The sequence below is a fragment of the Ixodes scapularis genome, unplaced genomic scaffold (genome assembly GCF_016920785.2).
Source record: "Ixodes scapularis isolate PalLabHiFi unplaced genomic scaffold, ASM1692078v2 PGA_scaffold6__148_contigs__length_123643588, whole genome shotgun sequence".
Taxonomy (NCBI): domain Eukaryota; kingdom Metazoa; phylum Arthropoda; class Arachnida; order Ixodida; family Ixodidae; genus Ixodes; species Ixodes scapularis.
The window spans coordinates 76030806-76053409 of NW_024609881.1; the positions used below are offsets into that span (position 1 = coordinate 76030806).

Genomic DNA, 22604 nt, shown 5'->3' on the forward strand with positions numbered 1-22604 from the left:
TGTAAAAATGAAAAATATCCAGGGACGTTAGAAAGACCCACTGGGAGCGCCTGGCTGAGGCGGTGGCTGGCGGGGGCGTTGCGTGCGCTTCGGGCAGTGCCATTCTGCTTCAAGGGGAGGACACTCACTCGGGACTCAGCACAAACTGATAAGCCCGTTGCGCTTTGACTGAGCCTCAAGTGAGCGTCCTCCCCTCGAAGCAGAATGGAACTGCCCGAAGCGCACGCAACGCCCCCGCCAGCCACCGCCTCGGCCAGGCGCTCCCAGTGGGTCTTTCATATTGCGGGAGACTGTACAGTGGGTCATAGCCCTTCGGTACGACCACAATTGACTGGACGCTTTTGCAATAACCTGCTTAATGTGATGAGCCCAACTTAAGTTTGCAGGAATCCGTCCGGCCGCGCCACCCTGGAGCCCCGTCTTTCCCGCATCTCCCTTCCCCTTCGCCCGTTCTTCCCGCACCCTGCCAAGGCCGAGCCGCCCGCTCCGTGCTCACCCGGATCCCTGGACGGGGGCGCGTCACCGTACGGCGCGTAATCTTCACTCGGGGATCGTGCGCGGCCCGTGGCAGGTGCGTGGGTGTTCACGTGGACAGGTCGTGGGGGGGCACGTGATTGGTGGGGGCGAGGATACAAAAAGGGAAGCGGGACAAGGGGGGTCCTCTTCGGAGCCTGCGGACCAGACAGTGTGTGTGACGACGACGAGGACGACGACGAGGAGGACGAGGAAAGGACGCTGACCACCGACGCGTGAGTTTAGTAAAGTGTTCTCAAAACGCACACTGCGTGAGTGACTTCTTGTTGAGCGAGCGAGGCACGTCCCGATCGGGCGTCGATTAGGTAGCGACCCTCATAATCTGGCGCCCAACGTGGGGCGCCAGTTTATGCGGGCATCTAACTAGCTCCGATTCCCACAAGTTTGACGTGATTGTAACACATAGGTATTTATACTCATTAACTACTTCTAAAGCGTTTGAGTCAATGGTACAGGAAAAGAAAAGGGGAACCTTTTTCAGCGTTATCAACATTTGCACACACTTCTTAACATTCAAATTCATTTGCCACTTCTGACACTGTTAAAAAATAATTTTAACGCTGTCATCTAAACATTTTCGATCTGACACGCTAGATATCTGGAAAAATAATACACAGTCATCAGCGAAAAAACGACACTGTATAGAGTGCTTATTTACTCGCAGGTCGTTTATAAAAATAAAGAAACAGCAGCGGACCGAGCACCGAGCCCTGAGGCACTCCAGAAAGAACAGGTAATTCAGTGGATTCAGCTTTGCCCACACAAACAAACTGTTTGCGGTTCGTGAGGTAAGAATCCAGCCACCTCAGGAGACATTCATTGCCAAGTACTTGCTTCAGCTTATGTAATAACTTCCTATGCGAAACTCTATCGAGCGCCTTAGCTAAAACTAGAAAAATAGTGTAAACCTGACATCATTGTCGATGACTGAGGCAAAGTTGTGGATCGTGTGAAGAAGTTGAGTCACTGTCGAGTGTCCTCGTCAGAAACCGTGCTGTTCATCAACTAAGAACGTTTCTGATTCTAGGAAACTTATGATGTGCTTAAAAATAAAATTTTCGAGAACTTTGCTACACGTACTTAAAAGCGACACAGGTCTATAGTTGCAAACACTCTTTTTTTCGCCACTCTTATATATGGGCACTACCATAGCTACTTTCGGGTCTAGTGGTACCTCACCCTTTTTTTAAACGGGAAAAGTAAACCCAAAAAAGAAACTTGGAACACCATTCAGCATACTTATGTAAACAAAGCATTAGGAATTTCGTCCGGGCTACACGACTTCCTAATCTCTAATCGCAAAAGACTGTCGTTTTGTGTTTGGTTGAATGCTAAAGACTCCTCGCCACAAGGTTGTGGTTAATAGTAAATAGGTTATTTTATAGAAAATAATATTCCGAGGCAAAAATGAAACACCGTCCTCATCAAACGAAAAAAAAGAAGCTAATCAACACTTGATAGATGGAGTAGTTTTTTACTGCGTCCTTATCGTAGTCTAAATTGAAGTGTCACTTTTATTGAGAGTACGAAAACGCTTGACCTTGAAAGCATTGAGCTTATGAAGCAAAAAAATGCGACGTCTTACGTTGTACGCCAGCCCCCAGAGGGCTGGGCGTCCAATAAACACTGCCTTGGCTCCGAGAGCCAGCGGTTTGACCACGTCAGGGACTCGACGGACTCCGCCGTCAAGGTAGATCTCGACTCGGCCACGGACTGCACTCACGATATCAGGGAGGGCTTCGATCTGCAAGCAGAGCGAGACAAGTGTGGTTGTCATAGTGAACAGTAATTGCGCTGCGTGTATGTTTAGACGGCGTGAAGTTAGTAAGTTAAAATTTCCAAATGGGCATCAGGCGTCTCCGTTGTAGATGAGAAATTTGAGCAGTGCAGTATCACATCAAGCCCAAAGTTTCTGGCGTGCATCACGCTTTAGTGATTGTGCACGGCCGCGCCAGGTACGGTGCTTATTCAAATTGAAACGGACAGGTGTGGAGAATTGATCCCTAGACCCTTGGGTTCAGCAGTACGAGCTTTCGTCCACCTGCAGCGAGCTTCGGTAGGTTAGCGCAATCGCCACCGATTTAAAAGAAGGGGAAGAAATTGTTAACTTGCATGGAACATACCGCATACCTTAAACACGCATCACATACAAGTCAATTAGTGTCTTTGTACGGAGCACTGAAGGGTAATATTCCTACGCAGCGAAAAGTTCAACAAAGGCGTTCGCAAGACGTTCAATTAACTCAAAACTGCGCAAATAATCTAACATTGGCTGCAATTTAATAATAAGCACCTATTGCATATGTGTAGCTTATTATATCACTTTCTTCTAATTTCTAACGTGTTAAATTTGTGTCCTTTCCCCAGTACGGCGAGTTCATAGAGGCAAGAATGTACAAGATGGTGATGCAGAGCACCAAAACGAAAATTGCCGACCAGCATTGCTTTCATAAAATGAAACTTTCTGCCTGGAAACGAACGAAAATTCCATCGACGACAACTGTTAAACGGTGTTTTGTGACGCAACCGTCACTGTGGTGGGCACGACATTCCAGAGATAAGCATGCGTCGACGATGATTATAGGATATAAAAATTGACTCAGGGTTATCTGCGATCTTGACTGTTTTTGATAAAAGACAAAATAAAGTTCCATTCAAGCAATCAGGAGCTGCCATGCTGCTCTTAATTATAACGCCTGTAGGTGAAGCGTGAATGAATGCATTAATCACATGCCGCACACCGGTGAAACCCCCTAGCTTGGCCCAAGTTTGGCATTCGTATGGACCTAACTGGGATCTAATGAGGTTCTTCTCTAAAAGTGTTAATTACGGCCAAAGAACTTTTTTTAGCCAGATAAACGGTGGAATGTCACATGTGGCTTTTGTGTTGATCGCCACATAATTGCCAAAATGCCAGATATACAAGCCAAACATATCATGTGACAACTCAAAACAACCAGCAATGAAACTGGATTCTGATATTTTCTCGGAAGTTATAGCCTGGAACATCCAGATGGCAGCTGAAAAACTGAAATGTAAAGCCCCATACTTGCATGCGTCTGACTATCTAGGCACAAAGTTGCCAGGCTACGTTTCTGAACAACCAAAGGTGCAGCCTAACTGTTGTGCTTCTGCAGCTTGTGCCCAATATATCTGAATTCTAACCAAAGAAAAGCATCAAGTTTGGTTATTGCCAAACACAAAACAAATTTCGGTCCAAAGAACTCAGCTACTTGGTACAATATTGAGATTGCTCCTGAATCCTCCAAAGCAAAAGGGCATTTTGCCAGCTTTTTTTTTTGAATATTAAAATTTCCAGACTACAGATATATCTTCTGCAAAGATTTACACAGCGGGCACTGTTTTATTGCATGCCAACTTTTGTTTCCGTTGTAGAGGGACGCTATTTTGTGGCATCCGACGATGAATTCCCGCATTCCACACCATGCGTTTGTCGTGCGAGAACCCTTATGAAAGGGTCATATTGCTTATACACCATAGAAAAGACAGTCTGCAAACACGAGTCACTGTAATATCTGTGATTCGAATGCCGCGTGCTAAATCTGCTCCTTGAACGCAATGCTATGCGGCAATCGCAGCACGGATCTCGCGGTGACTCGCATTTGAATCTGTATGCAGGCTCTTTTGTATGATGTATAAGCAGTGTGACGCCGACTTCAGTTCACCTCCAACTTGTAATAACTTTGATTTAAAAAAAACGTAATATCTGTCAAGATTTTTATTTAACCGTTGGTTTAAATGTCTCTTTGACAAGACCTAAATATGTCAAGCTCGGCACATTATAATTTCCGTTGCTGCTGCGCCACTAAAACTCTCATCAACATCATTACCACTCCTACACTACAGACCCCTAAATAGCCAACAGCGAATTTAAAAAAACAGTCTATAAAAAGCGACCAAAACGTACTGTCGAAGGTAATCCATCCAGGAGTCAAATACCATTGACTACCAATACTGGAAACTCGAGCCAAAATACATGGGGTTGTCGGGAGACACAGAAATGCTGCCATCTCTCGGTGTGGGATGGTAAACTATGAGCTCGAAATTAAAAGGAAAACAGTCATTCACTACACCATTTCTTCTCTTCACACTATCAGGAATTGTGAATATATGGAAAATCGGTGTGGCCGATTTCAATTGAGCAAGAGCTGATACACGGTATTTCTGATAATGAGGTGCGCTTTATATTAGCACTAGGTATTTTGATTATATAGACCTATGTATTACACCTGGTACAAATGACCTACTGGCAATTAGCGACTTTCTTGTAAATTGACAGTTTATGGACCAGTCTAAAGGCGCGTTCACACTCTTGCAACCGAGTACGACCGAGAAAGACTTCTTGGGACCGGATGCACTGAGCGGAGCTGGTCCTAAGAGATCGCAAGAGGCTTAAAAACCGGTTTGGTCTCTCTCGGTCGCACTCGGTTGCAAGAGTGTGAACGGGCCTTAAAGGCTATGGCTGTTACTAGCTCCAGTGACTGGCTCTTTACCTGTCGTTTTGGGGGCCTGGTTAGCCTCTAATGACTGCAGTTACTATTGGATTATATTTCTGAGCTATTTGAACGGCTGTTTATTAGGTAGTTCCATTTGTGATAGACTTTAATGACCATTAGTCACCATTTCGTGACATTTGTAATGTTATGTCTCAGATTGGGGGGATTTGAATGACTATTATTTGGTATTTGATTTTATTTCCGAACTATATGGCGGATTTCGGTTCCAAATGACTTTTAATGACGATCAATGACTATTTGTAACTATTTTGAGTTATTTGAATGCGCGCGGACTGAGTTGGCTTTCAATGGTTAATTTTGGCTTTTTGATCAAAATTTGACATGATAGATATGTAGTTCAAACGACTTCTAGTTACTTTTAATGTCTTTTGGCCACTATTTTGGGTTATTTGATTGTGTGCAGCTTGAGCTGGCTTTATATGGCTATTATTGGCTATGTGATCATGTTTATAAATTATATGGCAGATTCGGGGTCTAAATGAATTCTAGAGACTCAATGGCTATTAATCACTATTTCGACTTGCCCGATTGTGTGCAGACTGATTTGGCTTCATACGGCTATTATTGGCTATATTATCATGTTTATAAATTATATGGCGGATTTGGAGTGTAAATGACTTCTAGTGACTATCAGTGATGATCAGTCACTATTTCGACTTATTTGATTTTATGCAGGCTGAGTTGGCTTCCAATGGCTATTATTGGCTATAGGAATCTGTTATTGACCTGGTTGGCTCGAATTGCCAAAAAATGGCTATTAGTGCTTATTGGTCGCTATATTCTGCAATTCTATAGTTATGAATAAAAATGGCTTCAAGTGACTATTGTTAGCCCCAATTGCATATCATCTTAACAATATCACCTTAAATTGCTTCAGAATGAACATTAGTGACATTTAGTGACATAGTATTCATGATGTTTTGACTATGAATGGATTCAAGTGTCTCCTATTATTGGCTATGGGCTTGGCCAAATCGGCTTGAAATGGCTATACATGTCTATCAGCAACTATTATTTATAATTTATGCAATTGGAGTATATATAGATTCGAATGACTTCAACTGGATATTATTGGCTATAGGCATCTATTCTTGACTTGGTTGGCTTGGATTGGCTATTATTGGCTATAGTCATCTGTTCCTAACCTGGGTGGCTTGAATCGGCTACAAATGGCTTAAAGTGACTAGGATTTATAATTAGCAGCTATTTCTTTGTCTACGAGCTCAAAATGGCTTCATGCGGCTAGTTTTGGCTATTACCATCTATTTTTTAGCAGACTGGCTTCAAATGGCTATGAATGGCTATTCGTGGATATAGTTGACAATTCTATGTTATTTCACAGATTATGACTGAAAATGACTTCAAATGGCTGTTATTGGCTATTAGCATGCTTTTCTGTTAGATTGACTTAAGATGGCTATGGCTTGTGGGATTTGCGGCCCATCATCGGGCAAAAGAACCTGTGCTCCGCGCCCGGCGCGCAACGTGCGCGCGAGCCACGCTCGAGGCTCGGGGGGCTGGGCAGTCGGTTGGCTGCCGCCAGACAGTAAAGGTGTGTTTATGAGATCTGCCTCGTTGGTCCTTCTTGCGGGTGAGCAGTAGCACCGAACCCTACAGGCTATACATGGTTATCAGCAACTATTATTTACAATTTATGCAATTGGAGTATATATAGATTCGAATGACTTCAACTGGATATTATTGGCTATAGGCATCTATTCTTGACTTGGTTGGCTTGGATTGGCTATTATTGGCTATAGTCATCTGTTCCTAACCTGGGCGGCTTGAATTGGCTACAAATGGCTTAAAGTGACTTGTATTTATAATTAGCAGCTATTTCTTTGTCTACGAACTCAAAATGGCTTCATGCGGCTAGTTTTGGCTATTACCATCTATTTTTTACCAGACTGGCTTCAAATGGCTACAAATGGCTATTCATGAATGTAGTTGACAATTCTCGCTATTTCAGTGAGTATGATGGAAAATGACTTCAAATGGCTATTATTGGCTATTAGTATCTATTTTTACTTGATTGGCTTGAAATGGCTATACATGGCTATCAGCAACTATTATTTACAATTTATGCAGTTGGAGTGTGTATAGATTTGAATGACTTCAACTGGATATTATTGGCTATATGCATCTATTCTTGACTTGGTGGCTTGGATCGGCTATTATTGGCTATAATCATCTGTTCCCGACCTCGGTGGCTTGAATTGGCTACAAATGGCTTAAAGTGACGAGTATTCATAATTAGCAGCTATTTCTTTGTCTACAAACTGAAATGGCTTCATGTGGCTAGTTTTGGCTATTACCATCTATTTTTTTTCAGAATGGCTTCAAATGGCTATGAATGGCTACTCGTGAATATCTATTGAATGGCTATGCATGGCTATTTATGAATATCCATTGAATGGCTATGAATGGCTATTCATGAATATCCACAATTATACTTTATACCACAATTACTTGCTATAGCCATTGCAAGCCCATTGAAGCCAATCTGGTTAAGATGAATGATAATAGACAACAACAGCTACTAAAAGCAAGTCTAGTTAGTAAACACTAAAATTGCTCAAAACTATCAAGACTAGCCACTAATAGCCATTTGTAGCTATTTCAAGCCAATTCGATAAAGAATAAATGCTTATAGTCAATAATAGCCACTTGAAGTCAGTTTCGTCCATAAAGAGTGAAATACCACATAATTGTCAATTATACTTACTAATAGCCATTGCAAGCCATTTGAGGCAAATCTGGCCAGAAATAGATGCTAATAGTCAACAATAGCCAATAAAAGCCATTCCAGTTAGTAAACATTAAACCTGCTTATAAATATCAACACTAGTCACTACAAGCCATTTGTAGCAATTTTAAGCCAATCTAAATGCTTATAGCCAGTAATAGCCACTTGTGGCCAGTTTTATCCAAAACCACTGAAATAGCACATAATTGTCAATTATACTCACTAATAGCCATTGCAAGCCATCTGAGACAAATCTGGCCAGAAATGGATGCTGATAGCCATCAATAGCCACTAAAACCATTAGAGTTAGTAAACATAAAACCTGCTTATAAATATGAACACTAGTCGCTACTAGCCATTTGTAGCAATTTAAGCCAATCTAAACGCTTATAGCCAGTAATAGCCACTTGTAGCCAGTTTTATCCAAAACCACTGAAATAGCACATAATTGTCAATTATACTCACTAATAGCCATTGCAAGCCATTTGAGGCGATTCTGGCCAGAAATAGATGCTAATAGCCAACAATAGCCACTAAAAGCCATTCCAGTTAGTAAACATAAAACCTGCTGATAAATATCAACACTAGTCACTACTAGCCATTTGTAGCAATTTTAAGCCAATTTAAATGCATATAGCCAGTAATAGCCACTTGTAGCCAGTTTCATCCAAAAATACTGAAATAGCACATAATTGTCAATTATACTCACTAATAGCCATTGCTAGCCATTTGAAGCCAATCTGGTCAGAAATAGATGATAAAAGCCAACTATAGCCACTTAAAGCCAGTCCAGTTGGTGAACACAAAAATCACTCATAACTATCAACAGTAGTCATTAATAGCCATCTGTAGCCAAATTAAGCCATTGCAATAAAAATAAATGTTTATAGCCAGTAATAGCCCCTTGTGGCCATTTTCATCCATAAACACTGAAATAGCCCATAATTGTCAATTATACTTACAAATAGCCATTGCCAGCCATTTGAAGCCAATCTGGTCAGAAATATATGCTAATAGCCAACAATAGCCCCTTAAAGTCATTCCAGTCAGTAAACACTAAAACACCCATAAATATCAACATTAGTCACTAATAGCCATTTATAGCCATTTCCATCAAATTTATCTAAAATTTGATGCATAAGCCAATAATAGCCGCTTGAAGCCATACTCATTTTTAAATACTGAAATAGCGCATAATTGTTTAATGATCTCATCAATATCCATCAGCAGCCATTTCAATTCAATCTGGTCAAAAATAATTTCAAATAGCCAACGTTATCCATTACAAGCCATTCCATTTCGTAAATAAAAAAATAGCTCAAGCAATAGTTATGTACTAATAGCGGTTTGTAGCCATTTGCAGCCAATCTATTCGAAAATAGGTGCTTATAGCCAATAATAGCCACTTGAAGCCATTCTCATTCATAAACACTCAGACAGCAGATACTTGCTATTATACTGACATACAGCCATTAGTAGCCATTGAGCCAATCTGGTCAGAAATATATTCTAATCGCCAACAATAGACACCTGAAGTCATTCCAGTTTATGAACAGAAATAGCTCAGTTTTCATTACTCATTTATATTTGTAGCCATATCTATCAAATATATATAAAAGTGGAGACTGATAGCCAATAATAGCCAGTTGAAACCATGTGCATTCAACAATGCCGAAATGGGTAATTCTCAATTACCTCATCAATAGCTATTGGCAGCCATTTCAGGTCAATCTGGTCAAAGAAGATGCTAATAGCCAACAAAAGCTACTTGAAGCTGTTCATACGAGTAAGCACACAAAAAAATCACATGATTATCAATAATAATCCCTTCTAGTCACTTGGAGTCATTTCAAGTCGGTCTCATAAAAAATTGATGCCTATTGCCAATTATGGTCACTTGGAGCCAAGGGCATCAAATAAGACATGTTTCGGTAGGAATAAAACAAATAAATCAACAAGCTCAGAAAAGGTTAATAATTATCTAGATTGTAAAAAAATCGCGATACAAATACTGACTCTATATAACACACTGCATTTTGACATCAAAATACCAAGAGGTCCAATATCACGATCTTATGCTGCCTACGCTCCGTCAAAAAACGGGAATATTTCATAGACTATCAATTTCTCTAGTGAGTCAGACCCACTTGATTCATTTCCGGGGAAAGTGGCGAGTTGTCCACTCCACACCGCCAGGATCGCTTTCTACCTCCGTCTCCCATTTTAGCCCGGAGTTTCCTGTATTATTCTCAACGGTATTTGCAGGAGTCTTCCTCCATGATTAGACACCAATATTGCTGAAACTCCGTAGTGAATGGCTTCCTCTGCATCTTCGGCTGTGTTAGATAAAAAGGTTTCTAATAAACAAAAACATTTAAAAGTAGTTCATAAGTAATCAATGCGTTCTGGAGGAGTACACTGAAAAAGTTTATCTGTAAATGGACTTATTTACATAAATGTTTTTATCTGACAATAAAAAGCGCCGGCGAAAAGCCAGATTAAAGACTTGAGCGTGTTGGTGATCTACATTGACTTAAAACGAAAGAAACACACAAGAGGACGAAAGAAACACACAAGAGGAGGAAACATTGTCCTCTTGTGTGTGTGTTTTTTTTTCGTTTTAAGTCAATGAAAAGCCAGACATTGTCTGCCTTCTACTTTGTCCTCAGTGTGCAGAAATAAAGCAGGTATACGAGGCTAATCCTGCCTTGCGAAATCAGATAGCATTTTTGACATCCCTAGCATCTAACAAGAGTCAGACTATAATAAAAGTATATTAATTATGAAAACTTTGAGCGGATTTACTGTTCCTAATTTACAAACAGCAGACAGTGAAATCCCTCGGGGCTTGTCCGCGACTGGCTTCTTCGGAGTGGAAAACCTACCACTGCACTCAAGAAACCATCTGTAAGTTCACTTTTCTACAAAGCTCCAAGGCTTCCAATAACGATGAACAATCACAAGGATCCTAGCGAATTACAAAGCTCAGAATACTAGGGGACAAAATCAAAATGTTTTCTGTGATAGGACAAGGAGCGCAATGTTTCATTCCCGCCGCAAATTGCAATTTTTTAATTTTTTGGTCGAATAAGATTTTGAACATTTTCATTTGCTGGGATTGATTGCATTTTTAGCCGTATTTGTCGGTCTTTGAGTTCTGCAAAAAAAAGTAAACACATATTTTTTTATTGGTTCATCCTCAATATTGCATCTATTTAGACATCCCAACTGGTGCACCTCTGTCATTTCGCCATCTCTAATTATGTTACCTGCCGTTCGCTGATTCATTCCTCATAACCGCCCGTGGACAGTTGTGTGCAGAACAACGAACCTGTACAAATCCCTTTGGCTACCACCGGTAGCTTCGTGATGCTTCTCAACCACGTGACGTCCGCCCAGGTGACGGAAGGATCGTGAAGGTCATCATAGCCCGCCAATTTTGGATTTGCGTCTTCGTGCCTGGAGATTCCCAAAAAGTTGCCGTGTCTGCGATAAAAGTAGAGTCGGTAAAGCGACGCTCCTGGACGTGTTTCCAGGTGCGTCTCAGCTTCCAGGACTCGAGAGCGAAGCTTATCTGGCTGACCAAGAAGTGCAGTACCCGAGTCTGCAATGGTTCAGGTAAAAATGCGGGTTATGAAACAAGCTAAGGCGTTCACGTGCTTGCGTTTGGTTGCAACCAAAGGCGTTACGCAGCCTTCTGCTCCATTACGACGAGATAACATACTGGCACCCTCTATCGCGTAGCTCTTAAATACTTGCGATTTTCATATATTTCTTAACATTTTGCGCGTTATCTTTTCCATGGGTTTAAAACAAATTTTCTATGGGTCATACGTACATGATATCTCGCAAATAAAACAAAAACCTTCAATATATAGTTAAATGCCGTTTCAGGGCTGCGTCATAGATGGTGGCAGTGAAACGCTGTATTCTTTCATCCATAGCGACTAGAAGGCTGCCCAACGCACTCCGCTGCAACAAAACACAAGCGTAGGAACCAGCGTTTAAATGGCGTCGCGGTTTGCGTGTGGGATTAGCAGACAGCGTTTGACTCATCAGGGAATCGCTGCTCCTTGGTAGCCACGTGTAGCGTATAGTCATCATCTCAGTCATTCTACGTCCCATCTCGTTCACGCGTGTTTTCAATGTCCCAGCGCACTGGCGAATTTTGGCGCGACTTAGCGTTGATAAGTTTTTATGTCAACTGATCTAAGTTCACTTTGACGTAAGCTGACGGCAGTCGATGCCACAAAACAAATATACAATCCTAGGAGAGAAAGAGATGCCGGTGCGTAGCCCGCTGATAAAAGTGAACTTCTTAGTGAGCGCGTTGGTAATGATGTAGGTTTAGAAAGAGTTATACACGTAAAAACAGGGGACGGGACAACACATCTTTCAAAGATGTGTTGTCCCGTCCCCTGTTTTTACGTGATAAAAGTGTTTTCTCGTTTTATTTTATTTCTTTTAGTGAGGAAATGCCTGCCCCTCACCAAAGTGTATTTTACTACGCCTGCTGTTCACGTTCACTAAATTTAAGAACGGACTTCTTTCAACATATGGTATCGTGAAACATCCAGCCAGATCAAGATTGTTTTAAATGCCGACGTTTCACAGCCAGTTTTTTTTAGTTTAGTACGGTCTTTGCCTACCCCGGGTAAATTACTTACCCGTCCCATCCTTTACGTGCAAGAATTTATCTAGTTGTCTAAAGTAGCCTAGAAGAATTATCGCATTTTTGGGGAATGTGTGATATTTTATTTTTCGTACATGAGTTCTAACTCCTTATGCTTTGTACGGTCGCCGCAGTTGGTTTATAATGCCGTCCGCTTATCTTTGTATTCCAATGACTCCTGCCTCGTGTTATCTCACACGGTTCTGTGGAATCAAATTTTATTTGCAGTGACCTATATCAAGTAAAGAGAACACAAGAAAAGCAGTGCGCTGCCAAGTTGTTTCACTGAAATTCATCTCTATATTTTTTTAATGTGCAGAATGGAAGGCTGCGTACTGAAATGAAGCCTTCAAAGTAGACGTTATTCATCTCAAAACCCATTAACCTCTCTTAGTCGGGATCAGTCGCATGACGAGCTTGAAAAAGCATATCACTTGCCTGCACAATTTCACAAGAAGGCTCCCTGTGACGAAGTCTACACCTTGTGCAGCATTCGCCTACCCCTCACCGAGCTCGAAAACCAGGCAGGACGAACTTATCGTCTGGCTCTATCATCATCGAGATATACGCCTTTTGCTCTCACATGAAATCGAATTTGCTGAGCAGACTAAGTACTTTTTCGTCAAAGCTGGAAGGAGCTGAAAGAGCCACGTTTGTCCTGTGGGCGGAGCTTCAACCGCGCTGTTTTAGCTTCCAAATGAGTATAATATTGAACAACCCTAATCTGGTTTAATGAAACATAAAATTTTTCATGTTTACCGCTCTTAAACATATCTCAACCAACTTGCTCAGTTATGAGTTTGTTAACTATGAAGTTAAAACTAAAAGTTCACAAACGTTTCCACTCCGACAAACATGTCAAAAAATCTTTTACTACGATCCTGAAACTTCTGCGGATAATTCCGCATTGCAATGCGCAGAACCATGAACTGGGGAATTCAATATGTAGCGCAAAACTGCAGTCGTTTTAAACAATTTTTTTTTTAAAGTTTAAGCAGCAGAAATGTTTTTTGAGTATTTTTCTTGTGCTGGTGGATAATAATTTGCTTAGGCACTGGGCCCCTGGTTGGTTTAGATATCACATCGCTTAAAATCTGTTAATGATTGCACCTATTGTGCAAGTTGAAGGATGATGTTGGTGATGCAAAACTAGAATTCAGCTCAGACTAGCGGTCAGCATAAAAGTTCTCCAACCGAAAAACAAAATGGCGTCCGAAACGACATTTTCCGTACTACCTCGTTCTCAAATTATTCCACAGGATTCAAATTCCGACATCTTTTTCAGTTCAAAGCAAAAACAAAAGACAAAAAAAAACAAAAAAACATAAGGTTAAAGGGAGTATCTGCATTCATGCCGTCTTTCGCATTAAAACAAAATCCCTATCTGCAAAAGTGTTTTCCTCCTTTGAAAGGAACCTTCTGATAGCCGCAAAGCGGCAGCCTACGTCTTGACTCCTTTTCAAGGCGCTGAAGAAGCCTCAACGAAACGTTCAGGACCCTAGACTCGGTGGACACCAAGTTTGGACAGAAGTTTACAAAGCGCGGCGATTAAACGGGGGCGACGACGACGACGCGCTTTCGTCGCCGAAGCCCAATCGACGTGTTTCTTAAAGTTTCGGCTTCAACTTTATGTTTTACTAGTCCAGAGACCCAGGTGCGAATTTCGACTTGTTTTGTCTGGCGACGAAATCAAGTAAAATTTTAATGCATCATCTTTTTGTGTAGTTTAACTAGCTATGGACCTTTGCGTTAATTTCACTCTCAGTGGGGGCGACACAAAGCGTTGATGGTGCCTATCAAGTAGCGTGACATGTGCAATCTCAATGCGTTTTTTTAATGTTCGATTTGCACGATTGACTAAGTCAATCAATCGCTGTGGATTTGCCTTATTAGTATGTGCGTGTGTGTTTTGATGTTTCTGAACATGGATTATCAAATTATTGTCAAATAAAGTATATAACCCGTTCCGCTAATGGATTGTCTTCCCATTGTGCGGTGATGCGTGCCTTTTAAGATGGGCAGGTTACTCTGTACATAAGTCTATACAGTTCTGTAAGTTTAAGAGGTGGTGGGCGCCACATAGTTTGAGGAGTTTTAAACACCTGAGGTTCTCCGGTATGCAGAAGTTCGACATCTTGGCAAAGTCAGGCGTCTTTCTCGCGGGCATATCGACGGTGAGCACGATGGCGCGGTAGCCGGACCTCTCGGCGCGTTCCACGAGGTTCCTGGTGAACTCCCTGTCCATGAACAAGAACAGCTGGAACCAGCGGAGTCCCCCTGGAGCTCCTCGCTGCACGTCTTCGAGGCAGTCGTTGCTGAAGCTGCTCAGCGTCATGAGTGTTCTAGCAGCCTGGGCCGCTGCGACAAGAGGACGTAGGACAGTCAGTTGGCTTCAGCAGAAATCCTACTGTGATCTCCCAACAACTTTCCCCAAAAATGCTTAGGTTTTATTTTTCTCCGCATGTTTGGAGGGTTACAGAAACACTTCCTAGACAACAAAGCCGACGTAGGACCGACATTTCAGCGTCTTTTATTGGAGCAGCTACCGCTGGGCACAGAATGAGCACGCTTCGTTTAGTGCAGGGCTTCTAAACTTGCCAAACAGAAAGTCGGGGCCGAAGTTGACGAAGCTTACCAATTGGCCTTTTACGATGATGACTTCGCGCTTTTTTCGCCGACGTGCAGGCACTGCAGGCGGGCTCAGGGAACTTTCTGCTCCAACTTTGTGTTTGACGAGTTTGGGACCCAGGGCTCTAAACTCGTGAAACTCGAAGTTAGGGCCGAAGTTGAGGGAGCGCACCGATTGGACAATCACGACGATGACTTGGCGTTTTTGTCGCCAACATCCAATCGGCGCGCTCCGCGAACTTTCGGCCCGAACTTTGTGTTTCACGAGTTTGGGGCCCCAGGTGGTATGGGCACTTAACTTCGATGGACCGAGAAAGTTTGTACAAGTGGCGAAGCTGGAGAAGCGTCTTTTTTTTTTTTTTTTACAGTGGAGGTGGTCGAATATTGCTTCGGATCGACTATAGCGCAGTATCAACCGCAGCTTTGACACTTTTATGAGAACCGGTTATAAGAGCCTTCTTTTGCGAGTCGAAGGCTGGCAACGACGCTCTCCTATTCGATTCTAACCACTATACGCACATTTCTGCTATTGGGACACCCCTACTCCGTTTTACATTAGGTAGGATTATAGCCAATACTACGATCCGACGAAACCCATCAAGCAGCGCAAAAAGGGAACCGTGATGACATTCGTCGTATTTGTGAGTTTGATCTCGCCGGCTACTCCAGTCCGGCACAAAAAAAAAACAAAAAAAAAAGACACACACACACACAAAAAACAACAACAAAAGAAACGAAGGGTTATGGATCAAACGCTGTGTAAAAAACCAACGAGTTCAGGGGCTTAGAGCAATAAACTGGCAGCTGAAAGTTACCTCCAACCGGCCGCCACCATGTTTCGCATTTTTAACCGCTAGACACGTGAGCTTATATTTTTGCGTCTAGATTTTAACGAAGTACGGATAACAGATAATTGCCTTTCGATCTTTAATAACGGTACCAACGAAATAAGTTATGTTTTTTTGTTTTTTTCTAATTCAAATCATGCTTTTTTGACAAAACTCGGGCCCCTTCGCCATGCTTCTGCTAGGTGCCGTCAGCCGAGGTGCTGTATTTTGGGTTTTGAGCGAAGCTGGGAACTGGCCCCTGGGGCTAACAGCATCGAAAAATAGCTTATAACGTTTTTTACAGCGATAGCATAACAAATCTCCGCTAAGTTTTGCGTGAGGTCCTCAGAATTTGGTACGGTTACGTGTGTAGTGGTCAAAATTTTACAACATGGCGGCAGCCAGGGGGGGAGGGGGGGGGGGGTCACTTTTGCTTGGTGAACAGGACACCAGTTTATCGCTTAAGCCCATTTAACTTGTTGAGCGAAAAAGACAAACACGACGCGCGCCGTGATTTTCACTTTTGACGCTGCTATCTTGGCTCAAGCGAATCATAGCGTCGGTTGCGGTCACACTTAGAGTGAAATAAACCACAAAACTCTTTAGGGCTTCTCCTGAAAATCAAATCAGCAACTCTTCCTTTTGCGTGGCATTTCACATGCTGATACGCGTCAAAATCATTCTTGGCCTCATCGCTTGAGAAGATACCTACGGAGATTGAGGCAAAGGCAGCAAGAGTAATGTGAGGGTAAATGACGAGTAGGTTGAAGGGGTGAGTGCCAGGCGCCCTTCGAGGGAAAGCTCGATTCATTTTTCCGACTTTCATGAATCAAATGTAGGGCGACGGACACTCTCAATTGTTGCCGCTGTTTCAAATAAGAAACCTACTCTCTTAGACCCTTGTGCTTTCGCAAATAGCCATGACGTCAACAAGTGAAGAGAGCCTTCTAAGAAAAGCTCGTGCCTCTACATTTCAGCACTACTCTCGGAGAGCCAATCATCGGAACTTACAGAAGCAGCTCGGCGAATTACGATGCCAAAACATATGATTAGACCAAAAACGCAGTCTGAGTTGTGACATTCAGCAATGCAAGCGTGACGTTTTGCATTGTCACACCTCAGAGTGCATTTTTTGGTCTAAATATATGTTTTGGCATCGTCGATCTCTGAAGTGCCTCCGTAAATTGCGGTGAATGGCTCTCCGAGTGTTGTGCGGAAAAGCAGACGCACGGGCTTTTGTTAGAGTGATAGAGCTCTCTAGTTAGGTAGTCAGCATTTAACAATTAGCATGGTACAATACGCGCGCCTGGGCAATCGCGTGACTGTACTAAAATAATATTGGGCCTTGGAGCAAAGCTACAGGCTATAAAAGATGCCTGGAAATATTTTTGGTAGTATCTAAGTCACTGTTAACTTAAAAAAAAAAGTCATCGCGCGTCGCACGTGCAGGGGATTTAAAATTTAGATATCACTCCTTAGAAAGAATGAAATGATAATCGCGTGATGGCAAAAACCATTATAATTAACAAGGTTATAAGCTGCCTGTCAACTATATGCTTTGAGGCATTATAGTTTACATGAGTCTTTGAAGAAGAATAGCTCCTTACATCACCCACTACAGCGTGTGACTGAATCACTTAGCAGATGCCGTCTCTTTCACTCACCCTTCGCTACGGCGATTTCTCCGTCCGGATGTGCCAATTTTTGGAACGCCGTTGGAGAGATTCCTACCGGCATGGACAGCTTCTGGTCTCCCAGCAGGGTTACTTCTATCCTCCTTTCAGCTACATTGCGGAGTACTCTCGGCCGCAGGCGCAGCCTGTGTAAACATTCATAGAGCCTTGAAAACTGGTTTTGGCTAACGCGTTTGCATGCGACAGACAGCGCTGTAACCCGCTTGTAATAGCTTGGAGCGAGAGAGCACACTAGAGCGCTTGCAGCATCTGTGAGCTAACCTTGAAAGACTTCGTATGACTCAAAACTTTGATATACCGAAATTCCTGGTCCAAGGCCAGGATTGGGAGACATTTGCTTTAGTTCCCCCAGGAACTCCCAGATGGCGCGACGAGCGGACTACGAGCGAAGAAGCGGGAAGCGGGGTCAAACGCGCTGAGCCGATGATCACCGCTAGGCACCCTTCGTCTTCCCCTTCCTTCTCCCCTCGAAGTGAGAGAGAAGTTTGCGGGTGGGGTGGGCGGTGGTCAACTGGGTCGGCTGGTCGTGCGGTCCAGCCGTCGGGCACAGGAGCACATCGCTTCAAAAAGGAGGTGTTCTAAGCAACCAGTCGCTTACTGTTTCTGGCAGGGATTTTTTTTTTTTTCTGCTGATGTTGAAAAAGAATATTACTTTTATTTGATATAGGTCCGTCAGCTCTGACAAACTTATATTTTCCTAATTTAAAGGCAAATATTACGTGCCTAACATCACAAAACTTCAAACATATAACAACATTGACTTTCGAGTGTATCGGTCTGAAGATCAAGATGCAGTATGGTTGTTTCCGAATATATGCGTATATGCTTACGCATGTGACCTGGATTTGCAACTAAAACGCAAGACCTTCTTACTCAGATTTTCAGGGGCCGCACTTGAAATATCCGACTCCGAAAGCTTTGCAAACTAAGCATGTGTTTTGTATAGAGAACACTAGTAACGTCGGTGCTATTATACTGCATAAAGAGACCAATGAATAACGTTCGTGTTAGAGGGGTACTAAAGATTCTACTGAACGTGGATTCATCGGATAACTTAGTAATCGCTTAACGCTGTTTTATTCATGTTCAGGTTAGGAAATTTATAAACGTTACAATTTCAAAGCGGATTTATAGGCCTTCGCTGTGAATATTATATGAGCGTATCAGATTCACGTCTCAACATTAAAAGAACTAGCTTTGCCCCCGTTATCACGCGCTACAAATAGTGATGTCCTGATGATCACGACGTAGTTTCCATGAGCACAAAATTTTAGTATTTATTCTATTCACATTTCATTCTTCTGGATGGAAGTAAACAATCAAAACTCGTAATTAGCTTCTAAGGTGGCAAAAAAAAAACAAAAAAAAAACATTCGCACATAAAAAGAAAGTTTTACATCTGAATTTTACGGTTGCGACCGCTGAAATTGAAGAAAACTTTCTGATACGCGGTCAGTTATCCAAAACTAAGACGCGAGTTTGCCGAATTGTTTTTCTTCCAGGGTGAAAAGCAGTTTGCTGTAAAGAAAAGAAAGAAAAACAAGACACAACGCTTTTTTGCGACTTTTAGGGTTACATTGTCCTCAACCTACTTTCCTACGGGACAGAAACAAAGCAAACCCCTTCCTTATGCTTGCAAACAGCTAACAGCTAATATGCCTAGTGAAGCCTATAAAAGGGTAACGGCCAGTCCGACTAAAGAGCTAACAACAATCCTGTGTTGTGACGACTGAACGTAACATATAAATATGACATTAAAAAAAAAAAAAAAAAAAAAAACGTTATGTACGTTGGGGTAGCGTTGGAACAGAGGGAGAGGAGACGGGTTCGATAGCCCGCCCCTCTCCTCCTATAAAAATTGCAAAAATTCGAAGTAAACAATGCGATGAGGGGCCAGAAAGACGCTCTCGACTCGCCTAACACGTACACACACATTATCGCCACCGTCAATGGCCGTTGCCACTGTCACCCCTGATATGGAAGCCGGGTAATTCAGACTTGGTAGGGCGCCTCCCCCCTCCCCCTCCCCACACACACACATAGATACACCCCTCTTTCTCCCTCCCCTTTAAATAATATCGAGACAACTATGTGAATATGTAGGCCCAGGAAGTTTTTACATGTTCGACATCAAATGGAGTGCTACCAAGTGTCTAACCACGTCTTGTGTCAACGACACAAGCGAGTTTAGAAACTTGCCGGTGTCGTTCGACGTTTTCGGTCTACGATCTATGTCGACGTGTTTGATCTACGACATGTACTTCGAAAATAACACCCCCAATGTTTTAAAGGAACTTACTAGTTCGACAGGAGAAGAGTTTGAAATAATGATAATGTAGTGATTGCGCAGGCGAGCTGGTGGATGTTAACCATTTTGTTCTTAGCCCGAGACTGAGGCAGGAAAAAAGGAAAGTTTCGAAGTAGAAGAAAAATGAACAGTCGAGGACACGTCTCTAACACAGCTAAAGACAAGTTTATTTGGTCACCTTCTTATATACACTCCACAAACTTCACCACAGCACCTTCCCGATCTCGAAAGCCAAAAGATAACAAAGGTCTCACATCTTTCCACCACAATTGTCAAACGACCTTGACGTTTTCCACAAAGCAATGAACAATAGCTCCCCTCATCCGGAAGACACTTGTGAATCCTTCGCGTACACAGTACACTCTCTCCCTCTACTCTCCGACCCATAATCACAAAGCATCCCGGTAACAGAAGATATCAATCCACGTGATACACAAAGGAAGAAACCACTTTCACCTTCACATTCAACAAACACTTCACAAAACTTTCAAATCCGCAAGAATGATTTTGCGCTGCTGCTAAGCTGTAACGACACCTGACTAATGCAGTTGCCCATTGATTTCATTCTTATTGTTTCTTTTACAACCCTTTTGATGTCGTTTAACTCCCTGTGTATTATCTCTATATACACAGGGAGTTAAACGACATCAAAAGGGTTGTAAAAGAAACAATAAGAATGAAATCAATGGGCAACTGCATTAGTCAGGTGTCGTTACAGCTTAGCAGCAGCGCAAAATCATTCTTGCGGATTTGAAAGTTTTGTGAAGTGCTTGTTGAATGTGAAGGTGAAAGTGGTTTCTTCCTTTGTGTATCACGTGGATTGATATCTTCTGTTACCGGGATGCTTTGTGATTATGGGTCGGAGAGTAGAGGGAGAGAGTGTACTGTGTACGCGAAGGATTCACAAGTGTCTTCCGGATGAGGGGAGCTATTGTTCATTGCTTTGTGGAAAACGTCAAGGTCGTTTGACAATTGTGGTGGAAAGATGTGAGACCTTTGTTATCTTTTGGCTTTCGAGATCGGGAAGGTGCTGTGGTGAAGTTTGTGGAGTGTATATAAGAAGGTGACCAAATAAACTTGTCTTTAGCTGTGTTAGAGACGTGTCCTCGACTGTTCATTTTTCTTCTACTTCGAAACTTTCCTCTTTTCCTGCCTCAGTCTCGGGCTAAGAACAAAATGGTTTGAAATAATATCGCATGGAAGGTCACAGTACTTATTTTTGGGGCGAAAGAAAAGAGCTTTCGGTTTATTGTCACTTATTTTTAGATTATTTGAACTAGCCCAAGTTTCTAAGTTTTTTATGGTGTCATTAGCTATGCCCACGACTTCCCTGCCGAGACTTCATACTTTAGGAGCTTCTGGACGCGGATGGCCCTTCGACGCAAATAATCATGTACTCAGAGTAGCAGAGAGCGAAACGAAGGAGGGGGGCTAAACAGTGCCATCCCACGCCAAATTTCTGTTCACAAGGACATCGGGCTTACAGGATGGCGACCCCGCCTCGACACTTGAGAAGCGGTCCCGTCGCCCGAGGAGGGACGCTTTTGTGTGCGCAGCCTCTCCTGCTCTGTTCGGAAATTCGCGACTCCAGCGACCTATAGGGGGCGCCACCACCAAACAAACATGGCGGCTGAGTCCAGGTCGCGGCGGCTGGGCCGGGCCGCCTGAACAGGTGGCGCGTTCAATTTAACAGATTTTCTTTTGTTTAATGCCCAATTTTATAGGTATTTGAACTGAGACGGTTTAGTGTAGCCGGTGCAGATAAACTTGCAAAGCATAGTTTTGTTTTGCCGGTGTTTTTTTGTTATTTTCGTGTCAAACTTTCGTTTCGGAGATTTCGTTCAAAACCGAAACTATGGGCTCCGGAGAGATGGTAATATACTAATCAGTTTTGATCATCTAAGGAAAGCGGCGATGACTATAGAATTGTTCCACAGAGGGTAACTTTTCAGCTAACTCGCATGCCTCGACCATGCGACTTATCTGTCCGCGAAATCGAGCTTTTGTGCGTATCCGCGTTTACGAAACAGCTCCAGTCGTCTGCTCGGCCAACAACACAGGCTGCAGGAAAATTACGAAAATTAAGCAACCGCTTCTTGAGCCAAGGACCATGTTAACCCGCCGGCGCCCCACTAAGCAGCTGATACTCGTATTTCAATTCAGGTTTTAGTAGCAATCGAGAAGTCATTTTGACGAGCGGGTTATGTATTATATTACGTACTATGGGGGTCCCACTAAAGCGATATTAGTATATCCTTCGGGTTGAAATATGAGCTTAGTTGACTAGCTATTAGGTGAGCTGCTGAATAAAAGTATATTTGACAGACGGAGATATACTGCTTAAACTTAGCCAAATGGTTCTATAGCCGGCAGCACGGAGACAAACTGAAGAGAGTCTTCATTGAAGATCCACGCAGAACCTCTATCTGAATTGAACTTTGCTTCGAATCCTGAACGGAGAAAATTAGTATTTTTTTGTGGCCGGTCAACCTGACCAATGTAGACGTATATTGCTGCTGGCTTCGACGTCCTCGTAATATAAATATTGGAGGCGCGATAGGTCAAAATGCCGTGACAGCATCTAACGTTGCAAGACTTGTCTCCCACCTTTTGAAAACAGATAATTTCCCTCATTCATCATTTGCAGCGAGCAAGTT

The 22604-nt window shown here is 42.7% G+C and overlaps 1 protein-coding gene across 1 annotated transcript in view; it reads right to left on the minus strand.

The window, feature by feature from the left end:
• Positions 1-18369, minus strand: part of LOC8030277 (hydroxyacid oxidase 1-like) — a 47045-nt gene extending 28676 nt beyond the window's left edge. Inside the window, exons 1-7 of the mRNA XM_040210210.1 lie at positions 18359-18369; positions 17610-17764; positions 14593-14848; positions 11150-11304; positions 10089-10154; positions 4463-4488; positions 2120-2278 (exon numbers count right to left, since the gene is read on the minus strand). Coding sequence (XP_040066144.1) covers positions 2120-2278; positions 4463-4488; positions 10089-10154; positions 11150-11304; positions 14593-14848; positions 17610-17764; positions 18359-18369 — 828 coding nt within the window. The remainder of the gene's footprint in view (positions 1-2119; positions 2279-4462; positions 4489-10088; positions 10155-11149; positions 11305-14592; positions 14849-17609; positions 17765-18358) is intronic.
• Between the last annotated feature and the right edge of the window lie 4235 nt (positions 18370-22604).